Consider the following 24,823-nt stretch of genomic DNA (forward strand, 5'->3'; position numbering starts at 1 on the left):
AGTTTTAGAGGACAGTTGCCACACCCTGAGAGACTGTGACATGGTGGAGTTAGAAGGCCTAGTTCAGATTGTCCCATGTGCAGGGTAACCCTGTGGCCTTGGCTAAGTCACTTATCTTAATGTTAATATCAGTATTTACTCTTGTAAAATGGAAGGTAACTTGCCTCCCTGTGTCATGGGGCTATTGTGAGGGTCAGAGGAGCTAGTGCAAGTGAACATGAGACGCTGGCTGTCAGGTGTTACCTTTATGTTCTTGGGATTTCCGGCTTAGGGAAGAAGCACTTTGTATTACGGTGTACTCACGGCCAAGAAAGTAGTCTTTACTATCAATCCTGAGTGCACACCGGGGGCTATCCAGCAGGGGATGCTATATTTGGAGTAGACATAGGCCTTTGGGACTTACCAGGTGGACCTTATTGAAAGAATTATGTTTTAACCATTGCAGAATTCTAAGCAGGATCAAAAAACCTGGTTCCTAGAATTCCAAAGGTTTTTAAAAATGGATTTCTTGAACATGACTAAGAATGTCAGCGAATTGGACACATTTTAATTTTTTAACATTTTATTATTTTTTTAAGCTACAACTTAGGTTCCCAAATAATATAAACTAGAAGGAATAAAATATCTAATGTTTCTTAAGGGAAAAGAATGAGGGCACACCTCCACCCCACCCCGTCGCCATCTTCCTTTCTCGGTAGCAAAGTTGTATAATCTGAAAAACCTGACATTCCATATTGAGGGTTTATTGTAAGGTAGTAAAACCAGATTTTATATCTCGTTTATTCCTACAACTTCTGATGTGCTTCCAAAAATGGTATTAAGGCAGCAGCTGAGGAAATTTTATGAGATAATGAAGCAGAACAGTTACTGAAAGCCATCTGCTCAGTTGTTTACAAACTTGCTCCAATACTTCAGAGGCAATGGTAGGGTACGTGTCTGAACTTCACAAGCTGCGCTAGGTAGAACTAAATGAAGTGCGCCTGGGCTGGGCCGAGCGCGGGCCCTCTCTGTGCAGTGTGAGCGGTTGCCAGGCAGGCCTGTTGGAAGCCAGCAGAAAGCACCACACAGAGGTGATTATGTGCCACCATCTGTCACGCTTCAAGCCTACCATACAGCATGGCTAATCAGCCTTGGCAGGATGATGGATGAACAGCAGCAGCTGCCAAAAGCCACTGTTGGCAAACAGTCCTGAAGTTAAGAACTTTTTCCCCCTGTCTTCCTCTCCAGGGTCCTGCTGCGTGTCCGCATGCTGTACTACCTAAGACAAGAAGTGATAGGCGACCAGGCAGATAAGATCTTAGAGGGTGCTGACTCAAGGTTAGTGGGGCACACGTTCGTTCTGTACCTCTGCGAGATAATCGGAGGAGACAGAAAACATCACGGATTGTGTTTCAGACCCCTCATAGACCATGAGAGGCTCGTCTCCTTTAGGTATCTGAGAGGCTCGTCTCCTTTAGGCTTGTTCTTTGAGCTTGGGATGTGATGAGAATCAGGAAAAGGCTGTTTGTGTTTATGTTTATGCTGTAAAAAGGTGTAAACTACATACCTGGTGTTCTGAGATGACCTTTAAATGGGATACCGTGTGATGAAGTTCCCTCCTGGTCATGGCAGAGAGCGACTGACTTATGCCCTTTCTTTAACCTTTGTTGGTTCCTCCTGGCCATGCTCAGATGTTTATTGTGGGAGAGAAGGCATGTGAGTGCATGTATCATATTCACTACTTGGAATTCTTCTTTCATATTAGTATTTCTCATAAATGCTGTCATTCTAGTGAAGCTGATGTGTGGATCCCTGAACCTTTCCATGCTGAAGTTCCTACAGATTGGTGGGATAAGGAAGCAGATAAATCCCTCTTAATTGGAGTGTTCAAACATGGTAAGTGACATTTCTGTTTGAATACATCTTGACTGTATGGCTTGGTCTTTATTTAGAACTCTTTGCATACTCTTTTCCAAAGTCATAATATTAATGAGGACAGTTCCAAAGGACTCTTGGCGCCTACTATTTTTCTGTACTAAAAATCTAATATGAACTGTAAATATCAGATGCTGTTTTTGAATGTTTGTTGAGTATTTGAGAAGAAAACATTTCTTTCTTGGCTGTAAATAAAACCCAAACCATATTTGTTTTAATAATAGCCAAGTTGTACTATAGCTCTCCCTAAACTTTGCTTCCCGCGCGGCTTCCCTTGCTAACTCTGCCAACCAGTGTCAAAGTGGACGGTGGGCTTAACCTCTGCTATTAATCTGTGCGAGTGCCTCCTGGGCTTTGTTCCAAGCAATATTTCACAAATGTCAGTGCTGAGAACTTGCGGCTCCCCTGAGTGGGATGCAGCCTTGTTAACTTTGAAAGGCTGGGGATGCAGAACTGGCATGATATATACAGTGAACGATTCCTGATTATAATCCCAACTCTCTGGAGGTCGCGGAGGTGTTCTCAGCAGCCCAGCCTGACTAAAGGGGAGAATGATGGCTTATAAAACCTTTCATGATTACAGTTTGGCTTGCAGCTCTACAGCAGTTAGGAGCGGGGTGTTGTAGTACACATCCTAATTGAATTGTGCTGTTCTGCCTATGTACTGCAGCCACGTTTTGTGAGCTCAGCCTCAGAATCATTTTCCTGCAGTGCACTGTTGGGATCTGCCATTTTCCATCTAGTCAACTTGGGCAGTCAAAAAGCAAATTGCAGTTTGAAAACCATTGAGGGAACAGTGTCATCTTACTGACATGCATCACCCTAAACCTAATTCGACAGGTTCGCTGGCCTTATGTAGATGGGGGGGGTTTTCAGCCAGCCATGTGAGTTCCTGCAGGACTAAAGCTATTGACGAGGAGGACAGGGGTGGACCCAGAGTAGCCCTGCAGAGGCCATAAAGGAACATGAAATGTTAACCAAAATTGGAGCTTGGGAAAAACAGGGTCAGAAATCCTCCCAGGCATCTTGGAGTTACTCTGAACCTGTTTTTCTATTAGTATTTATGGTAATTCTGATAATATCCCTGTAGTGTAACAGAGCCCCTAACAGCATTCCACAGAATACTCTACTGGATCAAGGTCCATTTAAATTCAACCGTGACGTTCATCTTAACTGAGAAATAAACTTGTGTTGTGGTGGTGCTATGGTTTTTGATAGTGATGTGGCCTTTCTTTGTTTCTGTGTGTGTCCTCTGTGGGCTGGTGGGCACGGCACAGGCTATGAGAAGTACAATTCCATGCGAGCTGACCCCGCACTGTGCTTCCTGGAACGAGTTGGTATGCCCGATGCCAAGGCCATAGCTGCCGAGCAAAGAGGAACAGACATGCTAGCAGATGGTGGAGACGGGTGAGAAGGACATTTTAAAATTTGAATAAACTTTATGTCAGTATCACATCTATTGGCAGATTCGATTCTTATCCTGCACTACACACTGTATTACGTCTGGTTTGAACTTAAATTATGTTTATTGGCATATTCTATTTGTATATCATAGTGACTGTTGAAGCAAAATACATTATCTAGTTAATGGGAAACTTGTTTGTCTTTTTCAAGTGGCATTTCCCCCTCCTTCCCCTACTCCTCCACTTCCCCTGCCATGGCTACAAGTTTGAAATACTGATAGAGTCACTTTTGACTCCAAACCCAGAATTAAAAGTAGCATTAGGCAGATCATCACTCTTTCCCACCACCAGCCCTTTGCTTACCAGTATGATTTAATCACATTTTGTTGTTGTTCTACCTAGGGGAGAATTTGATAGAGAAGATGAAGACCCAGAATATAAACCAACCAGAACACCATTCAAAGATGAAATAGATGTAAGTACTTGAGTATATTGGCTTTTATAGTGTCATTAAAATATTATATGCCTGTATAAGACTCGTTAAACTTCATAGATAATGGCCTTTTCTCTGAAAGATAAAGCAAAATGAAACCCCAAATTAAAATAATTCTGTTTCTTGCTTTGCTTTCAAGGAATTTGCAAATTCTCCTCTGGAGGATAAGGAAGAGTCCATGGAAATACACACCGCAGGTAAGGCCCCAGGAAGGCCAGTAGAGCAGAGCAGACGTGTGCTGGGCAGTCGCTGCTCACATCACAGGGACTTGAGCTGCTTCACCATGGTGCTGTCTTAAAATGTTATTTCTTCTACACTGAGCTGTCTCTTTTGTGAATAATTTTTAATTCTTGCTTATGGTTGTGTTACATCACATTTCTTGATATAAGAGATGTTTTTACACTAAGTAGTAAAAAAATCTAAGTATCTTTAAAATACATCTCTTAGGAGTGGAACATTTGCTAAGTATTTATCTGAAATTCTGCCAGTTTATTTAGAATATTGCCCTTTCACCTATATAAAATCATTAGGTTATGATTATGCAATTATTTGTTATGTTCGAGATTATTATTTTGTATTCATTACAGGAAAACACCCTTATGATGTTGTAGTTCATGCTGTAAAGTAGGCTTCTTTATGTAGGACTGAGAAATAAACTTATTCCCCCCCCCCGAAGGACTCAGAAAGGAAATAGTTTGTAGCTTCCAAAGTAATATTATTCCCTTATTTATATTTTTAAAATAAAGGCTCTGAGACGCCCTTTCCCACACTGTCATTTGAATGTTAATGAGTCATCCTGTGTTGTTGGAAAATCCTGTGTATTGCAAGATTGCAGCTACACATTTCAAAAATGTCTTTCCACTTCCCCAGGCAAGCACAGTGAGAGTAATGCTGAGTTAGGCCAACTTTACTGGCCTAACACTTCAACCCTGACTACACGTCTGCGCCGGCTCATTACTGCCTATCAGCGCAGCTATAAACGGCAGCAGATGAGGCAAGAGGCCCTAATGAAGACTGACCGGCGCAGACGGCGGCCTCGGGAGGAAGTGAGAGCTCTGGAGGCAGAAAGGGAAGCTATTATATCTGAGAAGCGGCAGAAGTGAGTTTCCTGAGGGTTTCTGCTCCACTCCTGGTACAGTCCCCTCTACTTTTCTAGGCCCACAAGAGACAGGGATCCTGGGGTGGTGCCTGTGGCTCAAGGAATAGGTCGCTGGCCCCATATACCAAGGGTGGCGGGTTCAAACCCGGCCCCAGCCCCCCCCCCAAAAAAAAAAACACTGAAAAGCCATCCAATAAACACTCAGTGCCTGCTCAGAAAAAAAAAAAAAAATGATTAAAGAGACAGGAATCCTACCAAATACAGTGAACACCAGTGAAAGCCTTCTTACGTCGCAGCGATCTGTCTCCCCAGCCCCAGAATAAGTACCATGTATATGGCCGGAGGGAAAGAGGGAACAAACACCTGATAAGCTTTTAGCCTTTTTTTCCTGAGTAAGATGCAAGCTGTCATCATCTTTCTAACAGGTGGACAAGAAGAGAAGAAGCTGATTTCTACCGTGTGGTGTCCACTTTTGGGGTGATCTTTGACCCCATGAAACAGCAGTTTGACTGGAACCAATTTCGAGCTTTTGCCAGACTTGATAAAAAGTCTGATGAGAGTTTGGAGAAATACTTCAGCTGTTTTGTGGCCATGTGTAGGCGAGTGTGCCGAATGCCCACCAAGCCAGATGATGGTAGGTACCTTAGTAACAAAGTTCTGTAGTACAAGGCTGAGATGGAGAAAAATAAGAAAAGTGTGTGCGTTTTTCCCAGGCAAACACAAGTGCCTCTGTGTTACAGAACCACCTGACCTCTCCTCCATGATTGAGCCCATCACAGAGGAGCGAGCCTCTAGGACTTTGTACCGCATCGAGCTGTTGCGCAAGATCCGCGAGCAGGTTCTTCATCACCCCCAGCTGGGAGAGAGGCTGAAGCTCTGCCAGCCCAGCCTGGACCTGCCGGAGTGGTGGGAATGTGGAAGGCATGACCGAGACTTGCTGGTTGGTGCTGCTAAACACGGGGTCAGCCGGACAGACTACCATATCCTCAACGACCCTGAGTTATCCTTCTTGGACGCCCATAAGAACTTTGCTCAGAACAGAGGGACGGCCAACATACCTTCTTTGAACCCACTGGCAGTTGGATTTGGCCAGGCTCCTCCCGTCATCTCATCCACTCACATTCAAGATGAAAAGGCAGTGGAACAAGCCGAAGGCAAAACAGAGGAGTCTGGAAACTCAGCTGCCAAAGAAAAATCTGAGGTGAAAGAAGAGGAAGAGGAAACCGATGGTGGGGGGAAAGAGAGCAGGAAGGAAGGGGAGGCCGAGGCCAGCTCTGTGAAAAATGAACTGAAAGGGGTGGAGGTCAGCGCAGACCCCGGGTCCAAGTCTATCTCAGAGAAAGGTTCTGAAGAAGATGAAGAGGAAAAATTGGAGGATGATGATAAGTCAGAAGAATCTTCCCAGCCTGAAGGTAAGGCCTCGCCACTGGGCCTCTGTCCTGATTTCACAGCAGCTTAGCGTGAGGTGCGTTGTTTCTGAGCGCTTTTTCCTTTTTTAAGAGTGACTAGTGTACGTTTTTTTCTGTGAAGGGATCATTTCAGGTTATACTTAAGGTGAATGGTTTGGTACCTGACAGCATGTAAACATGAAATCTCAAATAGTGTGAGCTCCAAGAAGAGTTGAATACTCACGGTAACAACTTCTGGTTTAAAGGTGGAGATTAACTTTATGGTTGCAGTGCATTAAGAATTCCATGTCATTCTGATTGGGACAAATAAATGTGAGGGAGGAGGGTCATTCATTGAGTAAATACCACAAATTACTTAAAAACAAATGGTGCTGAATTTATTTTGTTTTAGTTTATAAGCAAAAGAAGGAGTAGGGAATCTGAAAATGACCAGTTTTCTAAGTCACAGGTTGCCATATTGCACTGCCTGCTGTAGCCGAAACTTTTCACCTTTAACGAGAACATTAGCCCTTTCCACTGGATGCAAGAATGTAGGTTCTCGGGTCAGAGACTGGGTTGGCTTTCTAGGCTCCCCTAAGATTTACTCACACAGCCCTGTATGGCTGGCGATGTAGCCTCTCTAAGCCTCTGCTTCTTCATCTGGAAAATGGAAATCACACTTTCTTGTGTTAAAGGCTTGTTGGAAGCTTTAGATGACAGACATGTAAGCTGCCCTCTACCTTTCTAGCCACACACTAGTAGGTACTCGGTAAGATGGAGCTGATTAGTACTCAGATTTTTAACTGTGTCCTCTCTAAACTGGTCTCAGTGATATTCTGGTTGTGAATAATGCACATTAACTCATTTCTCAGCAGGAGCTATCTCTAGAGGGAAGAATTTTGATGAAGAAAGTAATGCTTCTATGAGCACTGCTAGGGATGAAACCCGAGATGGATTCTACATGGAGGATGGAGATCCTTCGGTAGCTCAGCTCCTGCACGAGAGAACGTTCGCCTTCTCATTTTGGCCTAAGGTTGGCAGGTTTTTGTTACTGTTTTGTTGCTTTTTGTTTTGTTGGCCAAAAAAGGAGTAGGGTGGAAGAAATCTTTTTAGTTTGATTTTTCAGATAATTTTAAGGTGAATTTTAACACACTGTGTGAAGATTATAGATGTTTCTTACATTTTTAAAGAATGATCTAGAAACGCCGAAAGAAAAAAATTATAGAATACATTTACAATAGCATAAGAAAGATGATATATAGAAAAAAAAAGTAAGGGCTCCCTACAGCTTTTTGTTTAGTCACCTGTGTTGTCCAGTATAAAGTACAGGTTATCATTTGAATGGATTCATCTTTTGGCACAAAAAAAAAACGTATAGATTTTTAAAACTGGTTTTTAATTTTTTTACCTGAATCAAAGCTTTCAGATTTATGCCAACTTCATATATTTGAAAGTCTACCATCTTAACTCAGGACAGGTTTGGCTGCTGACCCATTTGCTCCAGTACATTATGAAATAATTTCAAATGTAGTTATTTATAACCAAAAACAGAATGGAAATGACTTTTTTGGCTAAATAGCGTAATTTTATAATAAATCCCTATGTAATTTGGGTCTGTTTTTCAGGGTGGGGAAATAATCATCCCAGTCACCATAACAGAGCTGTCTGGTTTAAAACAAACAACACAAAAAATGGGTATCAGTTGACTCATCCCAAGGCTGGTCTTTCACAGTGTTAGCCCTGTTTAAGAAACAAGGTGAATGTTTTAACTGAAGATTGTCCTGTCGAAGACGTCTTTTTTTCTGTGTATATCCCTTTATTTCCCCTGTTATGCTGATCTTCCTTTTTGAGTAGAGAAAGGAGTTTCCCAGATTAGTCAAAGGTTATAGTAGCAGGCACTTTCAATCTATGGAACCTCAGTCTAAAGCTGTAATTAGAATTTTTTAATGTACACGCTTCAATGAAATTTGAAGTGATAATAGGTGAGGAAAGCAAATTGACATTCATTAAGTGTTCCTAGGTTGGTTCTCGTTTCATAATGCTGAACTTTATTAATAGTGACGCTAATGATGTCCCACTTCCTGGGACACACTGCAGTCCAGCCTGTAGATCTGAAGGGCCAGGGCAGCAAGATGCTAAATGCAGGGTTCCATTGTGGTCCACTGATGTTCACGACAGCTCTCTATAGAGCTTGAACAAGCGGTCCATTTTAAACGTGTGGGTATTTTAAAGGCTGTAGTTAATTTAGTACGATTTTCTGTTTTATGTAGTTCATTGTTTGTAATTGAAAAATAGTAAGTTTGCTGTGTTGGAGCCACTTAGGATTTTCTTCTAGAGCAATGCCATTATGGGGAATTTCGTTTATTTACTTTCTTGTTTGGCGTTTTACCTTGTTTTCTTTTACATTTTGCCCTCCAGTTGACTTTTAGGCATTTTATGCTCTTTTGCATCCTGATGGATATGTTTATCTGGTAATTTTAACCAGGTCTTTGTTACAATTTACTGTGACTTTTCTTCTCCCTCCAGGATAGAGTAATGATAAACCGATTAGACAACATCTGTGAAGCAGTGTTGAAAGGCAAATGGCCAGTAAATAGGCGCCAGATGTTTGATTTCCAGGGCCTCATCCCTGGTTACACGCCCACCACCGTGGACAGTCCCCTGCAGAAGAGGAGCTTTGCCGAGCTGTCCATGGTCGGCCAGGCCAGCATCAGTGGGAGTGAGGACATCACTGCTTCTCCCCAGTTGTCAAAGGTCAGTTAAAGCGGTTCCTTTCTGCAGTTTAAAGGGAAGTTCTAAATCGTTACTCAGTTTAGGAGCTTGTGTTTCACTGGGCTCTGTAGAAATAAGATGACTGCTGCTTCCTCAGCTCCATGCACCAGTCCTGAACCAAACTTCTGGTCCCTTATTTCTGAAAGCTAGCCCATAGAGCAGATACAGTTTTTGCTCATTGCAACCGTGTCCTGTTGGAATTTTTCAACAGGAAGATGCCCTCAACCTCTCCATCCCTCGCCAGCGGAGAAGGAGAAGGAGAAAAATTGAAATTGAGGCCGAAAGAGCTGCCAAGAGGCGAAATCTCATGGAGATGGTCGCCCAGCTTCGAGAGTCTCAGGTGGTCTCAGAAAATGGACAAGAAAAAGTTGTAGATTTATCAAAGGCCTCAAGAGAGGCAACAAGTTCTACCTCAAATTTTTCATCTCTTACTTCAAAGTTTATCTTGCCTAATGTCTCAACACCAGTGTCTGATGCCTTTAAGACTCAAATGGAACTGCTCCAAGCAGGCCTTTCGCGCACACCCACCACAAGGCATCTGCTTAATGGCTCCCTAGTGGACGGAGAGCCCCCCATGAAGAGGAGGCGGGGCAGGAGGAAAAACGTGGAGGGCCTTGATCTGCTTTTCATGACCCACAAACGGACGTCATTGAGTGCAGTAAGTTGGGGGGCTCAGTTGCACTGCGCATGCCCATGTTGACAGCCAGGGGCCCCACGTTGTGGGCTGTGTTCCTCTCAGCAGCGTGCAATGAAAGCTGACTTCTTCCGCTGAAGAAATAGTATTACAATACACACAGTTACGTTTTATAGGGCTGGAAAATTGTGTTGATCACTGATAAAGGTCACTGGGCCCGAACAAAGTGTAGCTTAAGGATTTATTCTTCCCAAGTTCTGCTGTATCAATTACTCTTGGAAGAATAGCCCAAAGCAAACACATGTTCTTTTGAGCCTAGAATTGTTATCTCTGAATTCCTGAGGTGGAAAAGCTTCTGCTCTTAAAATTATTGGTATGTTTTGGGGCCTATGTTTATTAGATTAGCATAAATGTTTAGTGTCAGACCTAAGATTTGTGTTCATGTACAAAGCTAATGACTGCAAATTCCACCTCCATAAACAGATGTTTTAAAAATCTGAGCTTCATCTTTGCTAGTTTAGGTTTGAATGGAATTGTAGACTAATGGATTTTGACTTTTCCCTTTTCAGTTCAAGGAAATGAATACAGTGTAATAAAAATGATTTTCTTTCCCAATCTGTTTCTTTTTTTTTTTTTTTTTTTGTAGAGACAGAGTCTCATTATACCACCCTTGGTAGAGTGCCGTGGCGTCACCCGGCTCACAGCAACCTCTAACTCTTGGGCTTCCGCGATTCTCTTGCCTCAGCCTCCCGAGCAGCTGGGACTACAGGCGCCCGCCACAACGCCCGGCTATTTTTTTGTTGCAGTTTGGCCAGGGCTGGATTTGAACCCGCCACCCTCGGCATATGGGGCCGGCGCTCTGCTCACTGAGCCACTGGCGCCGCCCCTTTCCCAATCTGTTTCAATCATACCACCTAAAAATGTGGTGTCTGACTTACCAATGGCAAGGTTTTTACCCCCAAAGAACAGTTCCATGTGCTGTCTTTTTAAAGGGTTAATTAGCACTGGATACCCTGACCCCTGGCCCTGCGCTTATCTGTGCTGCGAGGAGCTGGCACTGTGGGAAGCCTCACTGTCTCTGGGCGACAGTGGGCCTTCCTGTGGGCAGCAGGACACGATTTGGGAAATACTGGAATTCCAGATTGAGGGAAGACAACTGCTTGTTTCAGTGTATTTTTCCTATTCCATTCCTCTTATTTTCCCATGTTCTATTTCTCGAACCTAAATAAAACCTTAATAACTTAAATTTTATTGAGTTAGAGTTCAGAAATGGCAAAATACCATCCACTGAAATCTGTTTGTCCTCTGGCGGAGTCTGATAAGAACAGAATCATCTGTGTGGTTAAGAGTAAATTTTCAAGGTTGATTACTAAAGCATCAGTCATAAGAATGGTCATACTACGAATTTGTTGTTGATCACATGATTATTTTTAGATTGCAATAGAAATTCACTTTATAAGGGACCAGCTGTGTGACTACCGTATATTCTATAAATTCAGATGCCACTTCCAGGGATGTGGCCCTCATTTACACTACCGGTGATTAGCTGTCCTTGAGACCGTCCTACCTCTGATAGATGTTGTTGACTACAAAAGCCTTTCTCCGTAAACTTTAACAAATCAAGGGATTCTTGCAGCTGAAAGTTCTTTGTATTTATATCATGTTCAATATTTGGATCCTGACACATACTTGTTTGTGGTCCTAGTATTAGAAGTTAATAGTGCAGCCCTGATGCTATTTTCCAGGTGCACGTGCTCATCCTGTATTAGATTTGAGTCGGACTGTGCTCATTTCACTATTTTAAGTTGTTAAGTTATTGGTATTTTTCTTTTTTCTAGAGCTCATTTAGCAACCAGGCCGAAGCCTGGGAGAACTCCTAATACCCCGTTTCCCCGAAAATAAGACATCCCCCGAAAATAAGACCTACTTACAGGAACGATAAGATGTCCCCTGAAAATAAGACCTAGCGCATCTTTGGGAGCACACCTTAAAATAAGACACTATCTTCTTTTTGGGGAAACAGGGTAGATGTTAGAGAATGAATAGTTAAGTCTTTTCTTTTTCATTTGTCAAATTTTGAAACATCGGGACTCCCCAGGTGGTGGTGTGGAGGGTGATGAACAGGCACATAACATACAGGGAGAATGCTGACTGATGTGGAAGTCACCAGAGGAGCACTGAAGGCCAGGAGTGCTCCCCGCCTGGGACAGGACAGACCCTTGTTAAGCTTGTCTCATATTAGCACTCTAACTGGGGATCCTTTTTGTGCTGCCGTGAAAAGTGAGGGTACATTGGAAACCAGCCCTCTTCCCTGACCCAAGCACTTGAGATTCAACGAGTAAAGTCCTGACAGGTGCTTGCATTGGCGAACTCAGTGTTTAAGAGGGTGGGGTGACAGATAAATAATAATAATGTATCCTAGTTGCATGTGTGTACAATAATCAAGGCATGCCCGGGGTACTTTGGAAGCCCAAAGAAAGGCTGGAGTAGAGAGGGAGGATATGGAGCGAAGCAAGTGAGGAGGTTTTCCTAGACAGGGCCATGCTTTAGAGAAGTTTTGAAGTTCACGTAGGAGTTAGTCACTTGAAACGCATGGGCAGAGAGCATGTGCAGAAGGACTGAGGCAAGAGAGAGCCCCTCATGCTTAGCAAACTGAAGGTTCCTGGCTGGAGAGTTTGCTGAGGAGACGAGCTTCAGCAGAGGTGAGCTTGGAGATGAGGCAGGATGCAAATCACGGAGGGCCTTGATGGCCATGCTAAAGAACTTGGATTTTGTCCTCAAAGTGATAGGAACCTGATTAATAAAGGAGTGATGTGACGTAAGTTTTTGAACTGGGAAAAGCTGTGTTACAGAAAACCAACTCCAGCGTGACAGCATTGAAGGTTGAATTGGAGAGGGTGAGGCTGGCATCAGGAAGGCCACGAGGGAAGATTGTGGTAACCCAGTGGGAAATGGGAAAGGCCTGAGCCTGGTGTGTCCATGGTGAGGAAGAAGTGGGTGTCCAGGGTTTGAAACAAAGAGGTTATGGGCAACTAGGAGCTAGATGAAGGTATAGACCAGGCTCCAGTTAAGTTTGTTCTCTCAGAACACATACCCAACAAAAACTATCGATTGTCAACAAAATTATATTGTGCACAAAGTGCCAATAAGTTACTTATAAATGGGATTTTGGGATATTCCTTTAGCATAAATTACCTTTAATGATGTTATCCAGGAATCCCCAGCAGAGATCAAGAGGCTTCCTTTGTGCACATCCAGCTCAGACTGCACCACCTGTGTTGAATTCCTGGTGGCTTGGTTGGGATTTCAAAACATGGAGCCTTGATGGACTGTGAATTTTCCACCTAATTACTAATTCTACACTGTAAAGAATGATATAAAAGTTTGCTCTTCTAATTTAATAGCTGTCCCCCAAATGACACAATTTCGAGTAATGTCTTTCCCCTTTTTAATCAAAGATAGTGTTATGTCATGCTTGGATGGCATTTTCTTGGAATAGGACATGGTTGAAATTTCTCTCTTCATGTGAGAATTCAGACCATTGTAAATTTTCTGCAGGAGGATGCTGAGGTGACCAAAGCTTTTGAAGAAGATATAGAGACCCCACCAACAAGAAACATTCCTTCTCCTGGACAGCTGGACCCAGACACACGGATCCCTGTTATCAGTCTTGAAGATGGGACTCGGCTGGTGGGGGAGGATGCTCCTAAAAATAAAGATTTAGTTGAATGGCTGAAGCTGCATCCTACTTACACTGTTGATATGCCAAGTTATGTACCAGTAAGTATTTGAGAGTTTAGAGTTGGAAGGAGACTTGTTAGGCCAGTCCTCTTCACTCCTGCCTGGTGCGGAAATCCTGACAGCTAGTCTCTCTGCCTTTTGAATGATTGTCTCCTGGTCTCAAGCATCCTCCCAGCTTTTTGTTGTTGGATCTTCTATATTAGAGAAACTAGCTTCAGGTCTGTCCTCCGGCAGGCAGCCTTACAGTTATTTGAAGATGTCTATCATGTATCACCTTACCTTTCCTTCTCCCACAACCACAGGCGACTTCTTCAGTTATTCTTTGCACACCGTGGTTTCCAGGTGGTCTCAGTATTGGGGTCATTTTCTAGATGCCCTTTCAGTGATCCCCAGACCAGGCCTTACAGCCCAGAGTGCTGTGGAGCCATTACTTCCAGAGATTTGACTGGTTAATGGAGCCCAAGATTTTATTAGCTGCTTTTTCAGCCAGCTAATGTTTGTACCTTACACTAATATTAAGCATTAGACAATTCCTATCTCCAAATGGTTTGTCACACATAACGTTTGCTAGCTGGCTATGCAAATTTTCTGCTTCCTATGTTTATGTAATTGAATTTTTAAAAATGTGAAAGTAGGCTTTACATTTTATTTTGTCAGTCCAGCCTAGTGCTCTTGCCACTCAGAATGTGCCACCCCACACGTCCTTAGTGATCCTCTCATCCCTAGGTTGGTTCTCGCCACAGTCTCGTGTTGTCAGCTGGGGTATCATCTCTGTGTTCATTCAAGCCGCTGACTAGAATGGTAATACTAAAGATACTATAGAAAGTTTCCTTTAAAAATATCATGACTTAAAACAGTTGAAGTAAAACGTTAAATCAAGCTACTGATAAAAGGAAAAGCAAATTCTCAGCTTATGTGTTTGTTTTGTTCCTTCACAGACAGGGGTAAAAGGGAAGGGGGGGGTTCTTTTAAGCAAGAGGGTGGTTTCTATAACCCAGTTATAACCTAGGAATATGGGGAAGGGGGAGGGGGGGGAAGGAGGGGGGAGGATGGGAGGAGGGAGGGTGATTGGTGGGATCACACCTACGGGTGCATCTTACAAGGGTACATGTGAAACTTACTAAATGTAGAATGTAAATGTCTTAACACAATAACTAAGAAAATGCCAGGAGGGCTATGTTAACCAGTGTGATGAAAATATGTCAGATGGTCTATAAAACCAGTGTATGGTGCCCCATGATCGCATTAATGTACACAGCTATGATTTAATAAAAAAGTAAAAAATAAAAATTTAAATGATTCTTGAAACTTACATAAGAATCGAAAACAACCTGAGAGTTATCTTTGACATTTATATATGAAAAAGTAAATACTCCTAAATAAAGTTTTATTAAATACATTTTTTCTTTTGCAGAAGAATGCAGATGTGCTGTTTTCCTCATTTCAGAAACCGAAACAGAAACGACATAGATGTCGAAACCCTAATAAATTGGATATAAATACTTTGACAGGAGAAGAAAGGGTGCCTGTTGTCAATAAACGAAATGGGAAAAAGGTAAATGTTGGGAAAGAGAACTGATCTCTGTGTGACTTCTTATCCCAGAGAAAAGTATTTTGTCCTGTTATCTTTTATAAGTAAAAAGAATCATCTTTCTTCCAGAATTGTGTGTGTGTGGAAAGGGGATGAAGGAAGGGGAAAGTGAGGGGAGGTGGGAGGGGAGGATTCCTGCATCTTTTAATCACTTGTCAAATGCCTCTACCCAGATGGGTGGAGCTATGGCGCCTCCCATGAAGGATCTGCCCAGGTGGCTGGAAGAAAACCCTGAATTTGCAGTCGCTCCAGACTGGACTGATATAGTTAAGCAGTCTGTAAGTACTAACTTCATTTCTGTCAAGAAAGGTATCTACGCAAAACTGTTTTTATAAAAAGAATTTGGCCATTAATAATTCAGTTATAAAAAGACAATATGCAGTTATAACTTATTCTTAGAAGGAAAGAATTGACATAATACATCATTTTCATGTATCATTCATACATCATTAATACATCATCATTTCTTAACATCAATACATCATTAATCCAAAGTGAATTCATTTGTCAGCACCAATTTAAAAGGATTGTATAGAAATATACATTCACGGTCTTTGGAGGTAGACTTACTATAGGGGGGACACCCCAGGTAAGCCTATTTAGTAGCCTATCTGCCGAATGGAATAAATTTATGATACTTGAGATCATTAAGATTGACTGTGATTTTTGAGACACACACACACACACACACATATATTTTTTTTTTTTTTTTTTTTTTTTTTGAGACAGGGCTTTGCTCTGTTGCCTGGGCTAGGGTACAGTGGTATCTTCACACTTGATACCTTAATATAACCTTAACCTTCTGAGCTCAAGCTCTTCCTGCCCCAGCCTCCCGAGTAGCTGGACTATAGGTACCTGCCACAACAGCTGGCTAATTTTTCTAGTTTTAGTAGAGACAGGGTCTCTTTCTTAGGCTAATCTCAAACTCCCAAGCTCAAAGGATCATTCTACCTCGGCTTCCCAGAATGTTAGGATTATAAGCATGAGCCACTACACCTGCCAGTACTAAATATTTTTTTTCTTTTTCTTTTTTTATTTTTTTCTCACTATTTCAATCTTTATTTTTTTATATTTTTTTTTTACTGTTAAATCATAGCTGTGTACATTAGTGCAATCAAGGGGTACAATGTGCTGATTTCACATACAATCTGAAATATTCTCATCAAACTGTTCAACGTAGCCTTCATGGCATTTTCTTAGTTACTGTATGTAGGCATTTGTATTCTGCCTTTAGTAAGTTTCGCCTGTACCCATTCTAAGATGCACCACCGTAGATGTGGCCCCACCCATTACCCTGCCTCCCCCATAACCTCCCTCCTCCCTTCCCCTTCCTTGGCCCTTTCCTCATAGTCTTGTGCTATAGTTGGGTTATAGTCTTCATGTGAAAGCTATAAATTAGCTTCATAGTAGGGCTGAGTACATTGGATACTTTTTCTTCCATTCCTGAGATACTTTGCTAAGAAGAATATGTTCCAGCTCCATCCATGTAAACATGAAAGTTTAATTCATTCAATTTTTCATGTTTTTCAATTCCCTTTTTCTCTTCTTGCATATATTTGAAATATGCAAAATAACCCATTATGGAGTGTATGAAAACATCCTATACTTAATGTATAAAACTGCATATTGTCTTTTTTTCTTAAATTTTATTCAAATTAACATGAAAAACTGCGTATTTTCTTATGTTATAAAATTATGGTCTTAGAGTTTTTTCTCTTTTTCTCTCAGACAAAATCTTTTACTAAGAGACACATTTAATTGACAAATACAGTTGTACATATTCGAGGTGGACCAGGGGATGGTTTGATCCATCATTTCTATACCATGTACTTTCTGATGTGTTATTTCTGGAGTTAGTTGTGGACACAGTCACCTCAACACAGACCTCTCTGATGGAGTAGCCGTTAGCAATTTGTCTGCAGTTCATCCTAATTCAGGGAAGCTAGCATACTTTTGCCTTCATAATTAGTCACCGAGCTCCTAGACTGGAAATAATTTCTTAGATATTTCCATTTAGCACGTCAGTTTTCAGTTCCTCACGGAAGTCCACACTGAAATTACATTTCCTTCCGCAGCCGTCACAGTCATTGTTTGCTGCCTGTTTTCCTCCAGGGTTTTGTTCCCGAGTCCATGTTTGACCGTCTTCTCACTGGGCCTGTGGTGAGGGGGGAGGGAGCGAGCAGAAGAGGAAGAAGGCCCAAAAGTGAAATTGCCAGAGCAGCCGCAGCTGCTGCTGCTGTCGCCTCCACGTCAGGGATCAACCCTCTGTTGGTGAACAGCCTGTTTGCAGGAATGGACCTGACGAGCCTTCAGAATCTCCAGAATCTCCAGTCTCTCCAGCTGGCAGGCCTCATGGGCTTCCCTCCAGGACTGGCAACAGCTGCCGCTGCCGGAGGCGACGCTAAGAGCCCTGCTGCCGTGCTGCCCCTGATGCTGCCGGGGATGGCTGGCTTGCCCAACGTTTTCGGCCTGGGCGGGCTGCTCAACAACCCTCTGTCAGCTGCTGCTGGAAACACCACTACTGCTCCTAATCAAGGAGAACCAGAAGACAGCACTTCAAAAGTGGAAGAGAAAGGAAATGAGAAGGGAGAGGAGAACAAAGACTCTGAGAAAAGCACAGATGCTGTTTCAGCTGCTGACTCTGCAAATGGATCTGTTGGTGCTGCTACTGCCCCGGCCGGGTTGCCCTCCAACCCGCTAGCCTTCAACCCTTTCCTCCTGTCCACTATGGCCCCGGGCCTCTTCTACCCATCCATGTTTCTACCTCCAGGACTGGGGGGATTGACGCTGCCTGGGTTCCCAGCATTGGCAGGACTTCAGAATGCCGTGGGCTCCAGTGAAGAAAAGGCTGCTGACAAGGCCGAGGGAGGCCCCTTCAAAGACGGAGAGGCCCTCGAAGGCAGCGATGCCGAGGAGAGCCTGGACAAGACTGCAGAGTCCTCCCTCTTAGAAGATGAAATAGCACAGGGTGAAGAGCTGGACTCGCTCGATGGGGGGGATGAAATAGAAAACAATGAAAATGACGAATAACCAGTACCGGTTCCAGTTCAAGTGTTTAAAACTTTTGACAAGTGGTAGTCCTACTGTTTACACTCACAGTTAATGTTCATACCTAGTTTTATAAGCTGTTCTGTAACATAGTGTAGCAAAAAAAAAAAAAAAGAAGAAGAAGAAGTCCAAGTCATGTTATACAGGTGTGTCAAAAGGTATCTTGGTCATTAAGTATTGTGCAGTGCATTATTTATTATCCCTAGGAGAGATGAAATTTGCGAGGTGATCATGTCTTTTTAAGGAAACTTACATAATGCTCTGCTTTTCTTTTTTTCTTTTGGTACCATTGGTATTATAATAAAAAGCAATTTGTAACTGAGCGGCACTAATGGAAGGAAGTGCTGCTCAAAGGAAGTATGAAGTTATATATTTAATTTTTTAATTTTAATTTTTAATTTTTTTGCTGTGAAGGTCAAGATGAAATTTACCATGATATCATACGTGCTCATTTGTTTCCCTTTTTGACTGTACGGGGTTCCCACACTTGCGCATACACACACATCATACACTCTGACAATCTCCACGCTAGTGTGAACGTCTCTGTCCCGAGGCGCAGCAATAATAAGGCAGCTGTTGAATGTGAAGGGTCCCTTTGGAAAATTAACCTACTGGAAGGGTTCTTGCCAGACAGAACTACAGTTCCATTGTCTCGTGGTCTTGTAATACACTGGTATAAACAAAATAAATAGACGAATAAAGAGTGAGAGAAGAGAGAATCAGGTACCTTTTTTAAATTAAAGGACTTTGTTACTTTAGCCACAAAGCTAAAACAGCATTACCTCAGCTCTAAACTAGCCTTGAAGTTTACAGACATGACTTTGTAAATGTATTGTTTTTCTTTGTTGTGATGTCCTTTTATTTTTTTCTTTGAAAACTGCTATCATGTAAGATACAATGTAAATTGCTGCCAACTGTAGTAATGATGCTTTTAATAAAAGTGACCCATGATATGCAGAGATGTAATTATAGAATGTAGTATGTAGGGAAACTGGTGTTCACTCTATTTTTTGTATTCGCAATAGATGCAAATACAGCATTCTGGTTTTTGTATAGTTTCTTGATATATCCTCTCCTGCAAGATTAGCTTTTAGCAACACATTAAAGTGACTGTCTTAGAGACTAGACAGGAAGGAAAACCTTGAATTACCTTCACATAATTCCACTCCAGATATCTCAACAGAAAGGCACACAAAACCCCCCTATTACTCTCTCAAAAGGGCATCTGAGACTGAGAACACTTAGAAATGTGTGCAGCGCGTGATAATGTGGTACCCTGAAGAACAAAAGGGCAAAAGAAAAATGAGGCTTTAATAGGCACGATATCTAGGTCATTTATCCTTGGTTAATGGGTAGAAAAACACAATGCCTTAGTGTCAGCAAGGGACACAAAGGCACTCTGGTGTCCTGTAGACCAGCGCTGGATGCCAGAAACCAGTGTGTGGAAAAACCCATGTGGATTTGAAACAGACCCACTTGAGCATGCACGCGCGCACGCAGAGTCTCAAGGGCTACTGGTTTGTGGACCTCATTATGACCTCTGATATTTAAAGTAAGGTATAATTTGAGATCTACTGTTTTTACCTTTTTATGTCACCTGAACAGATGCAAAGCCGCATTTCCATCCAGTTAAAAGGAAGAGGAGGAAGAGATGTGGACCAGGTGGTGCTGTGCGTGTTGCCTCCCTTCCCCCCTCCCCCCAGGACAGCCATGCCGTCCACCCCCACCCAGTGTGCTGCAAGACAGACAGTCACAGTTCCTTCCAGACAGGGAGATTGAGTTAGTTCATCTCCCCACGTGATGGATTAACTACCATCATGATTCTGGAAAAAGGAGCCTGTGATTGTTTTTGCTCATCCGTGTTACTGTCACCTCCTGAAAGTTACTGGTCACGGTATGCATTGGAGGGAAGTGCCTTCACGAGAGAGAGCATCTACTGAAATGGAATTCTTTGAACATGAAAAGGAAGTCTAGATCTGCATAAAGGACAGGGAACTTAAATATTGAGATTAGCAAAGGGCTTTTTAGCCCTTAAATAACTAAAAGTTTATTAGGGAGAATTTGTTTAGTAAAACGAGTACTAAAAGGGCCTTTTTCTAAAGTTCTTTATAGTATCATAAATTTTCCTGTGAACCTTTGTAAGTGAAGTCTACAATAGCACTCTGTTGCTATTAGAATAAGGGCAATGATGATCTTCAAAGTAAAGGCATCACTTGCGATCAGCAGCCTGCTATGGGCATTATCTGGGATTCATCTGTTATCGTGGCTTTAAAGTCATTCAGATTTTCATATTGAACAATGTATGTTTTCTTACAATGGAATTCTTAGTAATTTTGAATCTACTTAAGTAACAAGTATTTTCAATTCAGTTTGGTGCTAACTGGTGTGGACTGTGTGCTTGGAGTGGATAAAGTGATGAGGTATTAATGCTGTTCTTCCCTGGGGGAGCTGAAGCTGGAATGTAACAGGGCAGCAGTAAGGGCAGGATTTGAACCCAGGCAGTCTGGCTTCAGAGCCAACATATGCGTTCATGAAATACTGCACTGTTAGTTCTTTGAAAGAAAATTACTACATATGGATGATTTGAAGGGTTTGGTGTTTCTATATATTATATTTCCCTTCACCCCCACCCCCTTTTTTTTTAGGCAGAGCCTCAAGCTGTTGCCCTGGGTAGAGTGCCATGGCATCACAGCTCACAACTCCTGGGCTCAAGTGATTCTCCTGCCTCCGCCTCCCAAGTAGCTGGGACTACAGGCGCCCACCACAACGCCTGGCTATTTTTTGGTTGCAGCCGTCATTGTTGTTTTGGCGGGCCCGGGCTGGATTCGAACCCACCAGCTCAGGTGTATGTGGCTGGCGCCTTAGCTGCTTGAGCCAGAGGCGCCAAGCCCCTTCTTAATGGATCTTAAGTTTAGGAGTTAAGATAAAGTTGGTTGACTTAGAGCCTACAACTATCTGAAATCTGGCTAAGAAAACTTGAATGCAGTTGCCTCATTAAAATTTGGATTAATTTTTTTATTTTTTGCCCCACAAATTTTTTTTTTTATAAAGAAATTGAATCTTTCGAAAGATGAACTTAACCCAAAGTAAGTCAGATACATTGCCAACCTGGAATTTGAACCCATACCAATCTAACTCCAAAGCCCAGGTAAACCATTGTACTGTTTAATTAACATTCATCAACAAACACTGGGACTATATGCTGTGTGGGAATATAGAAACAAAAGCAGAAAAACAAAACTCAGACTAGACCCCTGCTGTCATGGAGCTTGTATTCTGATGGGATGAGAGGGATGATAGATTACAAATAAAATGTTTGCAGAGCAAGGAAGACTATTAAATAAGGGAATAGAGTGAAAGAACTCTCTGGAAGGGACTGCCCGGGCTGGAGAATGTTCTAGGCAAAAGGAACAGCAAATACATTGAAACTTTGATTTGGGAATGAGCTTGGAATAAGGAGCGGTAGGGAGCCTGTCTGCCCAAAAGAGTTGGAGGCAGGGGATAGATTAGGTAGGGCTTGCATGACCCTGGTTTAGGGTTTGGATTTCATTGTAAGTCCTGTAGAATGTCTTAGAAGGTCTTACTCAGGAAAACGATAATAATCACATTTTTTTAAAAAATCATTATGGCTAGTATAGAAAACAAATGGCTTGTAAAGGGGAGTCAGGAACTTCATTTGTGAAGCTGCCCTACCAGGTCAAGGTAGGGGGTGGTAATGAAGAAAGTGGACGGTTTAGGAATATATATATATGTATATTTTGGCCTGGGCTGGGTTTGAACCCACCACCTCCTGCATATGGGGCCAGTGCCCTACTCCTTTAAGCCACAGGAGCCGCCCAGTTTGGGGATGTATTTTAAGGAGGCAGAGCTTCCAATTTAAATGAACGCTTCAGTGAATATTTTGAATCAACTCTTTAGGACTACGACCAAAATAATACCCAAAGGTAAAACCAACTGATAAAGAATGTTCACCAAGTTTTCTTTTATTTTCTTTGTTAAAATAAGAATGCCACAGTTAGTGTTACATGAAGAAGGTACAGAGAACAGAAATTTTTCCTTTATGTACTATTACAAAACTTATTTTTTAGTTCAGTGAAAATTATCTGTTAATTATCTTTGGAAAATGTTTTCAGAAATTATTTGGCAGGTAGAGGGGATGAGAATATAAGTATTCTTGAAGTGACTTCTGCAGTGCACATCTCTGTGTCTTTAAGAGCCATCAATAAATTTAAATTAGGAAGCAAAACAATGTAAATGACTTCTACTAACAAGCACTTAAAAGTGAGAATAGATGTTATTCATTCAATTTGGCTCTCTAATGAGCAATTTCATGTATTTTCTTAAGCACAGGTAAGATTTACCACAGCTTTATGGACATAGTAAATTACATTTGGCAAAATAGATGAATAAATTACCTTCTGGAACATTTTGTCTAATGTAAGCGCTTTATCATTGAAATTCTTGGTAGAGGAGTCAACAGTTTAGGATTCTGGTAACAGGGTGGTCATTCTTGAAGGCATTTCAGAATATTAAGCTCATTTTATATGGTTCAGCAGAGACCCATGCTCCTACTAAGTTGGTCTATAAGTCTTATGGAGCTACCAACATAGACTTGAATTTTAATTTGGATCTCCTTAATTAAATGTTTTCCATGTAATTTAAATGAACTAAAGAATAGAACAGTGACAAAATCTCAAATATTGTTACATCTCATATCTTCAGAACAACTTGCTCTTAAGGATTTGTTTAGCTCTTGGGCACATGAAAATTTTCTTCTCTTGAGCAAAGATGGCAGAATTCCACATCCCAATGTATACGGGCACATTCCTCTGTGGCTTTTCCTTAGTGGGCTCCTCTGAGCCTGCCTTTCTCACAGGTCTTTCGTAAGCTCCTAGATAAATCTGTCGTGGTGGTAGGTTTGGAGTTGCAGCTAACGGGCAGCATAGCCATTTCTAACGTGTGATAGATGGACGCGCTCCAGTCAAAATACTGTTTAGGAAGCACTGTGTGCTCCAGGTGACTTCCTCCATCATCCCCTCCCCACCACTGTGTTTTGATCAGAAAGCTCCATTTCAAAATTACACATGAGAGAAACCTGATTCTTTTCCTGTGACAGGAGCCAGGTACTGCCGTGGCTTCACCTCTGTAAATCGAAACCACCCAGTAATTGTCAGCCTCAGTTCAGGAGACTTGCACTTGGGTGTAGGCTGAATGGCCGTAACCTAAGAAGGCTGTAAATTTAATAAGTTTTGGGGAATACACATGACAGTTTATAATAGAAAACTCATCCCATCGGACGTGTTTCACCATGTTCCTTAGGAGTCAGGAAGCTCAGCATTTCAGAATTCAGCATTTTTGTTTGTTAATAAGTACTTGTGGGTTAATCCATACCACGCCTAGTGAGTTAGACCCGTGTTTGCCTGGGGAGGCAGGTCATTTGCCCAAGGCTGAATGGTAAAACAGGTGTGGTGGCTGGAATTAGAATTTAGACTTCTCCAGGGGGACCAGTGGCTGGCTGTGGACCATTAGTCTTAAGTATAAATCTGCCAGTAACATTAATTCAGGTCTCTGATCTACAATAGAGCAAGCTACAAACGTTTCAGAGACAAGGTCTCACTTGCGGAGGCTAGGGTGCCAGGGCATCAGCCTAGCTCACAGCAGCCTCAAACTGTTGGGCTCAAGCGATCCTCTTGCTTCAGCTTCCTGAGTAGCTGTGACTACAGATGCCCACCACAATGCCCTAAGTTTTCTATTTTTAGTAGAGACAGGGTCTTGTTCTTGCTTAGGTTACAAACTCTTAATGATAAGTGGTAGTAACAAATCAAAGTTCCAGAGTCTTGCGCTGCAAGAGAAAAGTGGTGAAGGATGCTAGAGCGATTCATGTTTTTTAATAATGTATTTAAGCAATTACAAATATAGTGTATATCCATGCCAATTCTGTGCTATGACCCATGCAACTGAGCGTCTAAATATTTTTGACATTATTGAAGTATACTCTCTAGAATTTCTGGATAGTGAAGATTGTCTTTTTTTCAGTAGCTGTTTGGTGTCTGAATTGCCCAAAAGGCAGCCTCAGCTTGGAGAAGTGGAGATTGTCACAGTTTGGAACTACACACAGTTCCTGCAGGGACAGGAAATAGGGCTCCATCAGCCACACCCACGGGCTTTCCCAGGCTGCTGGGGCCCTGGGGCAATTTGCATATCTGTAGCTGCAGAGCTGACGTTCATGCTCAGGCTCAGGGGGCCTTGCCAGGCAGCCCCTCGGTCCTTTCCATCTTATTGTCAGAGTCAGTGGAAAATAAGAGGCAGCCATTGTGTCTGAGCTGGGCATTGTTCTCCCCGGGCCTGTTTCTCAGCACCTCTTTGGCTCCTCCAGCCATAGAGGAGCAGCTGGGCTGACTCAGAATAGCCTAAAGTTCACCTCAAACCACTTAAAACCTCCCCCTCTCCCTTACTCTCCCAAATGTAAACTTACAAGCAACTCCTGCCCCCTTTTTTAGAGCCCCACTTGGTACAGACCTGTTCTGAAAAATAAAGCAGAAATACAGCCGTGGCCCGGGCCCACATTGGGCAAAGAATTCCATTGGCCACAGAATAATACATGGTAGCAGCACGGGGAAAAAATAAAGCTGAAAATGTTCCTTTACGCGTCAACAGAAAATACCGTTAAGGACAGCACAGGTATCAGTTGTTTATTAACATTAAAATCTTCTAGTTGGAGATAGTTACTGCAAAGATAC

General features: G+C 42.3%; 1 protein-coding gene across 2 annotated transcripts in view; it reads left to right on the plus strand.

The window, feature by feature from the left end:
• The window catches only part of CHD7 (chromodomain helicase DNA binding protein 7), a 191,775-nt gene extending 172,653 nt beyond the window's left edge, over positions 1-19,122 (plus strand). Inside the window, exons 25-40 of one of the 2 annotated variants that reach the window (XM_053558884.1) lie at positions 1,228-1,317; positions 1,772-1,875; positions 3,192-3,321; positions 3,720-3,792; positions 3,950-4,007; positions 4,681-4,909; positions 5,335-5,543; positions 5,650-6,321; positions 7,170-7,330; positions 8,824-9,051; positions 9,281-9,727; positions 13,262-13,483; positions 14,171-14,245; positions 14,859-14,999; positions 15,209-15,313; positions 17,148-19,122. In XM_053558884.1, coding sequence (XP_053414859.1) covers positions 1,228-1,317; positions 1,772-1,875; positions 3,192-3,321; positions 3,720-3,792; positions 3,950-4,007; positions 4,681-4,909; positions 5,335-5,543; positions 5,650-6,321; positions 7,170-7,330; positions 8,824-9,051; positions 9,281-9,727; positions 13,262-13,483; positions 14,171-14,245; positions 14,859-14,999; positions 15,209-15,313; positions 17,148-18,065 — 3,862 coding nt within the window. In that variant the 3' untranslated portion in view covers positions 18,066-19,122. The remainder of the gene's footprint in view (positions 1-1,227; positions 1,318-1,771; positions 1,876-3,191; positions 3,322-3,719; positions 3,793-3,949; positions 4,008-4,680; positions 4,910-5,334; positions 5,544-5,649; positions 6,322-7,169; positions 7,331-8,823; positions 9,052-9,280; positions 9,728-13,261; positions 13,484-14,170; positions 14,246-14,858; positions 15,000-15,208; positions 15,314-17,147) is intronic. The other variant, XM_053558885.1, reaches the window with a different exon arrangement.
• The last annotated feature ends 5,701 nt before the right edge of the window (positions 19,123-24,823 follow it).

This window comes from Nycticebus coucang, chromosome 13 (assembly GCF_027406575.1).
Source record: "Nycticebus coucang isolate mNycCou1 chromosome 13, mNycCou1.pri, whole genome shotgun sequence".
Classification (NCBI taxonomy): Eukaryota; Metazoa; Chordata; class Mammalia; order Primates; family Lorisidae; genus Nycticebus; species Nycticebus coucang.